Below are 12,505 nucleotides of genomic sequence, written 5' to 3' on the forward strand. Positions count from 1 at the left end.
TGATAAATTGCAGTATTAATTATTTTTATTTTAATCTATATTATTTTATATTATTGAATTGGATATTTAAATGATTTAGTTAAATTCTAGTCTAACAATGCAACTGGAAATTAGTCTATATCTGCAATATCAATCATCGCATCGTGTGTGGCTGCACGGGCCACGGAGCTGGACATTCAACGTAACATTACTTTGGCGTAAATCCAGCATTTATTTATATATATTATGTTTCGTCTAATTTATTTACTTGGGTAATATTCCACACAAAAAAAATACTTTGATATCATATCAACCTCATTTTTATTGAATCAATATTTTCAGAATTTTATCTACCTTTATAACTAGATCTACTTTTTATACTAAATATACAGTCAGCATCAAAAGTAGCGAATCAGACGACGCGTCAAAAGTATCTACCATTCGCTAACAGTTTAACAAAATAAGATATGTATCTGTATGTAGAACAATGAATGTAGAGATTAATCTCTATTGGTTAAGTATTCCTGGGTCGCAGATACTTTTGACGCATTCTTTCATGTGTCATTGACGCTGACTGTACATACTTATATCGAATTAGAGCAATCGGTAAGAGTAATCATGCCGCTGGTTGATCGCCGTAATCAAATGTCAGTGGACATGAATAAATTAGTGCCCGCGTTATAATGACTTCCCGTAATTACCTAGTTAATTTACTCCTGCGACTAGTTATAGTTTAACTAGATAGTGAGTAAAACTTTAGTGACATCAATTTCTCAAGACGTTACCATGAGTATGATCTAAAGGATGTAGCGTTAAACAAGGTGTCCAAACATACGACGGCAAAACAAAGACGGCTGACAGAATAGCTCATAAGTTCACACAATCAACCCCAATGCCCATTTTAGTCCGCGTTACCGCGTAACAAAGAACTGTTAATTTTATTGTTGTGGACCATTTGTAGTGATAGAAATAGAATAAAGACATAATAAAATTAAGAGTGTTTGTATCACGGGTGTAAAAATCCAAAAAAAAAAGTGAAATTGCAATATCTTTAAAACTACTTATACTATCTGATAACGAGCTGACAGAGCAACAGCCGATTTCGATTTATGTCACTTTCTGGGACACCTAGGGACGTACTAATGATCGTTAATAAAAAATGCTAATTCAACTTAAATAATATATGGCAATTATCACATGACTTTTCGTTCGCATCTGTCATCCCGAAACATTTTGTGTTGTAGATATAGCTGAGTACGGGAAGCCATAAATCATAGTTTAATAACAGACCTAAAACATCAGGATTCTCAACAGACGACAAATGACTTACCAGTAGTATTGCTAAAGCGTCCTGCACTCCTCAGATATGTGAACAGCTCTCCACCAGACACGTAGTCGAACAGCATGTAAATACACGAGTCATCGTGCGTCCACCACCGTCTGCAATACAACATGTTTTTTTTTTTATACAGTTGCTCTGAAAGTCCTACTTTACGTAGCTGTTAGCGTTCGCAAAGTTGATTTTTGCTTGCTTCTAATTTTCCAACTTTATAAATTTATTTCTGAACGTAATCCATACGTCCATACCACAGAGTTTGGATTCCAAAAAACTTTATTCGCCATTACACATTTATTAAATCCAAGAATATTATTAAACGATATAAATTAAATATTTATTTGTTATTATATAAATAAAATGTCTTATGTTACGATATTTCACTAAAACATTTTTTTTAATTATTGGGTGAATGCCACGTTGCCACGTTGCCACGGTATCATTGCCACGGTGGCTGTAGAGAGAAAAAATAATTCAACTTAAATTGCAACTGTGAGAGGTGTTTTTGAATGAGATTAGTTGTTGTGATTAATTTTTACAATGTAAATACTGATATTTGTATATGACGATTTAAAATTGCTTTTTGCTAGGCCTACTTGAATAAAGATTTTTTTTTAATATTCTTAAAGGCTCTTTTACTGGTAAAAGGCGAAAATTAAATATTCTATTTTACGCACCGTCTTACATTTATAATCTGCCTAAGTGTCTATCGCTACGTATTTAACTATATAGGGAACTTACTGTAGTTGGATGCTGTACTCGGTGCAGTAGCGTAAAAGCATTCAGACAGCCACCGTACGTGAGATATTGTGTCCAGCCTAATAAGGCCCGAGTCTCAATTGATTTCTTTAATAATGAGCCAAAATATCTACCTATTTAAAGTAATGTCCTTTGAACCCTGCTTGTTTATTTAGGAAATCTTTGTACGCAATTGCATGATAATAGATCACTACACGTAATGTCAAATAAAAGTGTGTTCGATAAGTTGCCAGACCGCAATCAGCAAGGCATGCGATTGAAATGTGACGGCACGGCAAGCAGTTGGCTCAGGCTCGGCGCTATAAACTCCCAACGATGATATACATGATTAGGCCTAGGCCTAATAGTAGACTTGTTTGTTTTAATATTGTTGTTGTGTTGTACATTTCATTTCCAATTAAACTACTGCTACAAGAACAGGTGATTTTACTTTATTATAGACTTAGCTACTTTGAACAAAATCACAGGAAGACCGGTAATCATCAGTCTTGCATAACTTCATATCTAGGGACATACCTTTTTAAACGACTGCGTAATAATTAATCTTTTCATAATAAATAAATAAAAAGCCTAATTTCTATTATTACAGAAATAATCATAAAATCATTTTCTATTTCTTTTAAATAATCAAGGGTCCAAGCATGGAATTATTTTGTACATTTTGCTCCTTTTTCTCATTTATTGCATTTTTTTTCAACACTACTTATATTTTATAACCTTATACTTTTTTAAATAATTACATATTTTTATCTAAGTGTCTTTGACCTACCATAGCATCTACACGAGTTTGAATTAATTGAAAGCAGTGCCTCAATTTAATTACTTATAACCTGCTTGCCTTATAAAGCGCACTGCTAAACATCACCGCATATTATATCCAGCGGTGGCAGCATGGTTCCATTTTTATCACTTGTCAATATGCCCGTCACTTTCGCGCTTACTTACTTGTTAGAACGTGACAGGCATGGTGACAAATGATAAAGAGCCGACCATCTTAGCCTTACAGATATAATAAGCCGGTCTGGCTCAACGCCTAAGATCCATCCCAGTAGGTAAGTGACACGTGGCACGCAGTGATTTATTTTATGATAGCAATTCTATATTGTACTTTAATTACAAGTACCAGAAGAATAACAAATGTTTTGGTACAATTTGAATACATAAATAACCTTAACATTTGACCATGGGATGAGCCAATGCATGACATGAATATGAAAATATAATTTTGTTTTATTAACACATTATCGGTATAATATCCCATGACACGGTTTAATTTTTTGACAGCCTATACAAGCGTTACATTTATTGGAGTAACGAACGACTTGTGGGGTCATGCTGCCAGCTGTTGGAAACTTTTCCACATGAGTTGCAGCTACTTAAGGTTGATAAAAACGAATGAACAAGCACTTACAAATTTACTATGAATGGGTGGTTGATCTCCGCGAGGATGTTCTTCTCGTTCATGACATGGTCCACTTGCTTCAAGCGAATGACGTCTGCCATGGACAGGATTTTCATAGCCAAGTACTCGTCCGCGGCCTTGTCGCGACATAAGCAGACCCGTCCAAATGTACCCGTGCCTGTAAAAAACAATGCTGATTGTTTTAGTGATTCATTTTATGGACTATAAAACTAACAAAGCACTAAATGAAGGTGATCAATTTATGACCTCAGTACGAGTGATCTTTATTGTATCCGCCTCAAAGTAAAAATAAAGAAAAAAAAACAATTCCAGGATTCGCAGACCGATTGAGTAGCAATTAAAAAAATGATGTTAGGTTTCGTATCGTATCGGTCGATACGTAAACGTAGCAATAAATTGTATCTACAAAAAGTTCAGAGGAAAGAAATACGCGGCTTTTCTTTACCTATCAATAAAGCGTGAGTCACGGCGGTATTCTTAGACATCTGATAAGTTTACTCTTGTTTAGCAACACGGTGTATTTCGGTTTTGTTCCATTTATATGCAAATGCTATTTGAAACTAAAGTGAACAGTTTAATATTCACGAACAGAGTGGTAAAACTGGATAATTGGGCGCTATCCCTGTACAGAATCCCCATCCGTATAGAGACCTCTCGACGGTTAAAAACAGAACTAAAAACTTTTATACAAAATCACCAGTTGTCTAGATCGTTTGACCTGTGTATTAACCTCTACAGTGACTGGAACAAATGAGCTCAATCAAATTAACGATAAAGCCAATTAAGACCTAAGCGATTTATTAATTTTAGCCCACATTATTATGGAGGTTTATTTCAGTAACATTTGCAAAAACAATTATTATACAGTGACCTAATTATAATCTAGGAGTAAGCGACCGTCCGTTCGATGAACTTTAGTGGCTATTAGCTAACTAGTTAGTGATCTACCTGGTTACAAATGATGTTAAAACTCACTTTCATGTAGGTACAATTTAAACACTTAATAGTATTTACAACGGTTACACTAATACTTGGCGATGTTATCGACAAGTAGGTAATTAACTGGTTTATTTATTTACAACTTCCTACAACTTACTTATTTGATTGTTTATATAACTTAACAATTATTTCTATATGTGGTTTTGTTTTGTTGTCACGGATCAAAACCACATTGCTTACACGTATTTATACTTAACAATAACATTAAGACTTAACGAATGTATAAATTTTGTTGCCAGATACACAGTATCAAACCCGAAGGCCTGCTAACCCAATATCATCGGTATTCTTAACCGAGTGTACATTTTGCGTAACACTTGTTAATTCGAGATCCCGTGACGCGAGTGTGTCGTAAGATTCCATATTACTAGCCATATATACACTCCCCTTCGCAGAACGCTAGCCTCAGAAAAACCAGCATAAATTGGACGTCAACATCAGTAACAGCTATTTGTAATCGAGATTATACCTTACAGCTTCGCCTCAGATAGGCCAGTAAACGATGAGAATGATAGCGCCCTGTTCGATAGCCCTTGCGCAAACCATTCGCTTTACATATGAACCGTTAACAAATGAATATGTTTAATCTCCTTGCCCTATTTTTCGTTTTTAGAAAAAATATATTTAAGGTGCCGTAGGTTCAAACAGCGGGGTTTTCGAAAAATCGTACCGCTTTTTTAGATAACAATACAGTTGCCAAAAATTTAATTAGCTTTCTTGAGAATTTCCTCTAAGGACTTCAGCGTTGCGAATCCTGATTTTTTGACTTTCGCTCGATAGAAAAACCGGCCAAGTGCGAGTCGGACTCGCACACGCAGGGTTCCGTACAATTATGTATAAAAACGGCAAAAAAATCACGTTTGCTGTATCGGAGCCTCCATAAATATTTATTTTTCTCTGTTTTTTAGTATCTGTTGTTATAGCGGCAATAGAAATACATCATCTGTGAAAATTTCAACTGTCTAACTATCACGGTTCATGAGATTCAGCCTGGTAACAGAAGGACAGATGGACAGACGGACAGCTGAATCTTAGTAATAGGCTCCCGTTTTACCCTTTGGGTACGGAACCCTAAAAATCACGAGCATACGTCTAAAAGCGCACTTTTTAAAATTTGTAACTCAGCGATTCCTTTTTGTTTATTTTAAACTTACAGCAAATTAAAATTCAAAAACATGATATCTTCGATCACGATCACGTACATCCATCTCGCTCACGCTTACGCTCAGTGAGAAAAGAGAAGAAGAACATGATCCTACGGGGCCTTAAACATAATTTAGACATTCAGTAAATAAAGTTGAGCAGACCTTAACACGCATTTGAGATTTGAATTTAACTACCTAATGATGGCTCAACGAAACGTTCCAAAGAAAACATTGACTAAAGGTCATTGATTTCGATTATTTCTGATCCTGACGAGATGCATTTGATGAAAATCAACTGATAAAAAAAAATTATCCGTAAAACCCACCCAGATAATTTGCTTATTTGCTATTGCTTGCGGTTTTTATTTCAGCAATAATATTGCTGTTTATGTATATCTAAAAGTGTTCAATTAGCTACGTAATGCAATACTAAAGCAAATTATAAGATAACGTAATAAGTATTCAATTTCTCGGGAAGAAGCCAAATAAAAGTAATTCTTTAAAACAGTAACACTAATCATTCATGAACAAATTTAACCGCACCACACATCGATAAATGACGACCTTACCTACCTACACCTTTACCTTTTTTTTTTACGTACCTTTTTCTTTGTAACTGCCAGTACTTAAAAATCCTTCATTTTTCCTAACCAAAAATAAAAAATTAAATTAAGCATCCACTTAAGAGGCTGTCAATACCTAAAGCGCGCACACTGTCTATTTGTATCGGAGTAAATGAGATAGCACTGTCGCATGTTACTGGGCCTGGGCAACGGTATAATAAGAAAAATATTTAAATAAAAAAAAGTGGATTATTAGTGTAATATTTTACTCAATAGCGGTTTAGATATAAATGTTTTGAAATTGTGATTTTAATTGCAGAGCCATAAGTCAAAACAATAAAGACATAGAACCGTTTAATTGTGATTTTAAGACCAATCTTTGCAATTATTTTCTATCGAACCGATTTTGTTCAATCATGTATCGAGTACAACCACGGTCATTGAAATATAATTAATATGAACATATATTTTTCTTACGTGACTAAAACAAATAGTCTTTCTTAAAAAACTGTTTAAGTAACATCAATTTCAAGGACATTGGGTGTTGACAGCCTCTTAAGGGTACCCAGCAAGCTCAGTTCTCCATCAAACGTAGTTACGCTCTCATTTTAAAACGACTAGCTAGATTGCTCTGAAACTGAAACTTTGTACTTACACTAAAATAAGGTATATCTAGTGATGTAATTAGTTTATGTACTATATGTATACAATCCAACACGTAGTTTTAACATAAGAACGAAACTCCGTTTGTATGGGAAGGTGAAATTCGGCTGAGTTTGCCGGAGACTCTTTAAAGATGGTACTTACTAAAATTCTCCTAGTAAAACAAATTCATCAGATGATTATTCATTTGTTACTTGTATCACAATGTACCTAACCAATGTGACAAACGCCTTACACATTGACATTGAGTAGTTTCATGACACGTTAGTCATTTTTATCTTTGCAGCGATCATTTGATTAAGCTGGCACATTTGTAAAGATCTATTTGTTAATACCAAACAATTTCTCAATCCAACCCGCCCGAGCTTTGAGTCAAAGTAAAAATGACAACTCTCTCCGTAGTGTTAATTGTAATATAAATTTGGTTCGATCTTTAAAATTGTTAATGTATTCTTGTTGTCTAATCGTATTCAATAACACAAATGACTCGTCTTGTTTCGCATAAAGTACCTACTAATCTGGCGCCCGATTCGGATTTCAATTTATTGTTCTGAAACTATTATGGTTTTGATCTTTCAGTTGTCAAATGTGATATTTCTGGACCACAAATGTCACTTTAGACAGAGTAGAGCCAGATTAGTAGGTACTTTATGCGAAAACAAGAAATAAAAATCAGAATCGTGCTCCTGAACTAATTTCAAAGTATTTAGGTGCCGAGTAACTGTCAACACTGAGGACGTTTTTATCATATTTCCTAAACCTCCAAGATTAGAAGGTACTTTATGCGAAAACAAGAAATAAAAATCAAAATCGTGCTCCTGAACTCATTTCAAAGTATTTAGGTGCCGAGTAACTGTCAACACAGAGGACGTTTTTACCATATTTCCTAAACCTCCAATGTCAGAAAATATAACCTGCTCTGCAGCTGTCGTATTTATTCACTAATTTATTATTAGTGCCCCTGAAAGCTCTGACCTTAATTACGCATCATCTATTTTATTATATTTGCAGTGTTGGCAATAAGACCCAGAACTAAGTACAGTTAGCAATATGAAACGCATCCCGTTGGATGGTATATTCATCTCAGTGAGTAGTGTATGTGTGTGTGGAGGATTTCCGTTTTGGAAATGTCTTACAAATGACCCATTTTTACTGCTCTTGATAGCAGATAAGTAGTGCTAAAAGCCTAATGTTAATAAATCAATTTTAATGTTCTAAAGCTGCTTTATAAGTCCAACTCGCACATCATCAAAGTTTATTGGATTTATATTACCTACGCAGCCAGTTGACAATGAAAGAAATTCAATATACGTAACCAAAATATTTTCCATCATTAGTGGTCCCATGTCAACAAATAATTAACATGTGAGATTTTTAGGCACGGTGGGAGTGTCGGCGAGACGACCCCGTGGGTTGCCGGACCACTTTCACTGAGCACTCATAACGGCGCAGTGCGGGCGCCGAAGACACGCTTCGAGAAGCGTTCGCTGTGATTTACGTCACTGTACTCAGATTACGTACGCGTCGGAGCCCATAAGCCTTTTGACAATGAGGCGGAGATTCGACCGTGAAGTATGAACAACATACCTACACAGAGAGCATGATGTGCTAATCTGTACCTAGTCTGTAGCCCAATCTTAATTGCTACAACGGGTAATTCGTTTACTTTTAAAATACATAAACAGCACATTTTTATGATCATTAAAGATCAAAACTGTACGCCGCCGTGCGTGATTATGCGTTTCAAAACAAACAATATTTCTACGTATGACGTATAGGTTTACAAAATAAAAATGTTTTGCCTATGAGTATACCTGCTCTTGTGCATTACATTAACTTGAGTCAATCGGTATTTATGTTTGTTGCTTGTAGCTATAACCACTAACAGGCGTATTCGAATTTTAATTATTCGATCGGTTTTCGATATGATATCTACTGATCTGTCAATATCAAAAGTGACGTTTTTGATCGCTTTTTACACTGACAGATCATTATCATATCGGAAACATATCGAAAATTCAATTACGCCTGTAATTTGTTGAGGATATAGGATTTAATATGTAATGGGATATTATGTGTTATTTGTTTATAGGAAAGAAAAAGCACAGAGCAATGTCATTTCGATCGAATTAGCCTAACTGAGGGTAAGCACTCGTACCTTCATCTTATATACTAATGGCAATAACCTAATAATATCACTATTAGGTATTTTCCCCATTAGTATGTAGTAGGGGAGGCCGGGTATACAACCATATACATATACTAAACGACCACTAAACGAACGAAAAAGTTTATCGACTTATATATTACAAAAAGAAAGAAGCCTCTTGCAATCTTTAGACACCGGTAGATGAACTGATTCGTTCGTTTAGTTGTTTATTATGGTTGCTGTGACCACCAACCTCTGGCACAACCATGCCACAGTCTCCCGTATTCTGTTTCTGATGCTTAGCTCCCAGGGTTACTTACGGACCTCTATTTGTCCTTAATATGTCATCACTATAAATCCTCACATTCCTATAAAAGGTCGACAACGTTTTCGATAGCCGTTTGTATAATTGAATAAAGTTAAGTAAGGAAGTAAGTGTATTTAAATGGAATTAAATAAAGCGCACATTTGCAATGCCAATCAAACAATAAACCAATTTGTTCAAGTAAATTTGTTATACAGTCTATTGATTCAACAAGGCGATCGCACCGGCCCAATGGCTACAAGGGGCAAGGCCACTCAATCAACTTTTTTATTCTTTGTCTCCAATGAACAATGAACCGCCACGTGCACACGTCGTGGTGACAAACCTCCTAAATGCTATTATTGTATCGCCAACGGCATGTCACACTTATTAAATAAAATTAAAACATGAATTACCTGCCATATGTTACATACATTGTTTTGTTTTATATTATTAACGTCTTGCTATCGCAAATCAGTAGCCACTGACGCAAATGTCTCACGACTCGCATCCCCGCGTTACAGCATAAACCGATACTCTGCCAAGGATAGTTTCAATAACAGTAACAAAAATCTATTGCTAGTTTTATGTTTTACTAGCTGTTGCCCACGACTTCGTTTGCGTGGATTTATTATTTCCCGATACACTCTTTAATTTCAACCCCTTTTTAACCTTTTTACCCCTATAAAGAGTTCTTATAATGAGCCACTGAGTGAAGCCAATGAATGAGTTTTCAAAAGCACTTCATTTTTTTTTCTACCTTTATATACCACGACGGTGGCAAACAAGCATAGGGCCTGCCTGATGGTAAGCAGTCAACGCAGCCTATCTCATATTGAGTGTTTCTTCCTCCGAATTTCCCTCCCTACTCAATTGTGTTCGTTACAAACTTTCTACCCCTTTTAATAGGGTACCTAGTGGGGGATAAATTTTCAACAACGCTGAAATTACTTTTCTCGTATTTCATGTGATGTCTTATTACGAAGTTTTAAGTTCTCAACCTAATATAAAACTTGATTCCCATACAAAATTTCATCCTCCTCAACCCCCTTAGGGGATGAATTTCCTAAAACGCTTAATTTTTTTTAACGCTTAAATTAATTTTATTCTATTTTATGTATACGAAATTTCGAGTTCCTAGCTGTAATTTAAAAAAAAATCCCCATATTAACATTCATTCTTCTTTCAACGCCCTTGGAGGATGAATTTCTAAAAATGATGAGTGATGACATCGCTTTTTTTCTATTTTAATATAACACCTTTACACGAAGTTTCAAGTTTCTAGCTTATAATAATATCGCTTCTTATCTTTTGTACACTTTATACATAAATGCAACTTAATGTGCAAATTTCAACTTTCTAGCTATTGTTGTTTCAGTTGTGCGATGATGAATCAGTCAGTTTATTAATGCATCACCATACATTAGGCATTTATTTGTTATTTATTACAAAATGGTCTCCGCTTTCGACTTCGTTATTTTAAAAATATTAACACCATTTCAATCAATTTCGGCTCAATCTCATCTACGCCTCTGCTAAGCAGGGCAATGCAACAGCATATCCCAAGGTTCCCAAGAAGGTAATTATTATGGACTACAGTGTGAGCCATGGTTTTTATACCCAATTTATCTTTGAATAGATGCTGAATAAATAAAAAAGTAAAGTAATTTAGAAGAAAAAAACGAAAGTAATAAACAAAATTCTTTCCAGTTGGTGACGTATGTACGCAACTGCTTCTGTCTACTCGACAAAACTTATTTACCTAACCACGCTTGACAAGTGCCATTTATTAAAAAGCTTTTATTTTAACACATTAATCGCTGGTCAGTCTCTGACCACACCCACTATGGCTACCGACCGGCGACATAGCGTATGAAAATATCTTTCGGTAACTCAGAGCCTGTTTCACACAGATTTCCGTCAAAGGTGGTATCCTAAGAATGCGAGCCAGTAGAAATTGCGTTCTATGGATGCCTTGCTACTGTTAAATAAGTTCTGTTATCTTTATCTATTACATACTTACAAAAGTATTTAAATAATAAATTGAAACATGACAATCTATTAAGTATAAGTTTCATTTTGTGATAAGAAATACTACTTAGGTCATACTGAAAGTTTTTATAATCTCAAAAACTGCAGTAGGTATGTAACATTTTATTTTATATTTCTATTTCTTAATCCTTGCTAACACTCCGTTCATATTTTCTTTAAAATAATAATTATTATTTTCTTTATCGTGAAAAGTGCAAGGCCCATTTTTCTAGAGGCACTCTTTGTATAAAAATTTCAGCCATCAGGGATTTTGCATCGAGCTTTTAGGGTATCGTTAAGTTCATTATCTGGAATATACATGAGCATTTTTTTTTTACTTGACTCACTTGGATACCTGAAATTGTCTGAATGATTATTAAAAGCACACAGCAGCAATTTTATTTTGGACAATCACTATTGGAGGACTTCTTTCTAGATTATCATACGTAAGACTAAGAAATAAGCAACTAAATGTATAAACCACAAATAGACGCACAAGAACTGAGCTTTATTGTAGTATAAAAGTTAAAAAGCCTGATATAAACTTGTTGTCGACTGAGGGCACATCGAAAGTCGTATAAAATTCTAATACGATTTTTTACCAGTAAAAATTTAAAAAACGGTCGACAAATTTTCAAATACAATGTACCTCGAAAAACAGATAAAGAGTTATACTTACCTATTTTTAATCAATAAAGGTTTTATTTCACTGCGTCATCTCTAAGTGGCTCATTATAAGAACTTTCAATATTGCCCACGTATCAATAAAAATTTATTAACTATGTACTTGATCGTGTATGATTACCATTGAGTGGAATTAAGTAATACTTAAACAAATAAGCAGGTGTCGCCTTGCACTAACCGCAACGTTACCGCCTGCTGTAGGTATACGATAGTATTGTTTCTTCCGATTCTTCTTAGGGCATGGTTACACCGGGTTAACAGAGCAAAATTTTGCACTCCACAGCGCATAATCATTTTTTTTTTCCATAGCCTCTACTAAAAAAGCTTTACAAAGAAATGCTTAAAGTTAGATTCAAATTGTAGTCGACTTTCTTATTACTCCTAAAGACCCTGCTTAGCAAGGTATCCTCGGGGGTTAACGGCCTCATTTTGGTCTTGGATCAAGGCATTTCCGGACTGTAAAGTAGTCG

At 35.0% G+C, this 12,505-nt stretch overlaps 1 protein-coding gene across 1 annotated transcript in view; it reads right to left on the minus strand.

Moving 5' to 3' along the window:
* The window catches only part of LOC133533401 (cAMP-dependent protein kinase catalytic subunit 3-like), a 39,619-nt gene that overhangs the window by 13,111 nt on the left and 14,003 nt on the right, over positions 1–12,505 (minus strand). Inside the window, exons 2-3 of the mRNA XM_061872372.1 lie at positions 3,486–3,654; positions 1,310–1,419 (exon numbers count right to left, since the gene is read on the minus strand). Coding sequence (XP_061728356.1) covers positions 1,310–1,419; positions 3,486–3,654 — 279 coding nt within the window. The remainder of the gene's footprint in view (positions 1–1,309; positions 1,420–3,485; positions 3,655–12,505) is intronic.

The sequence above is a fragment of the Cydia pomonella genome, unplaced genomic scaffold (genome assembly GCF_033807575.1).
Source record: "Cydia pomonella isolate Wapato2018A unplaced genomic scaffold, ilCydPomo1 PGA_scaffold_161, whole genome shotgun sequence".
Taxonomy (NCBI): domain Eukaryota; kingdom Metazoa; phylum Arthropoda; class Insecta; order Lepidoptera; family Tortricidae; genus Cydia; species Cydia pomonella.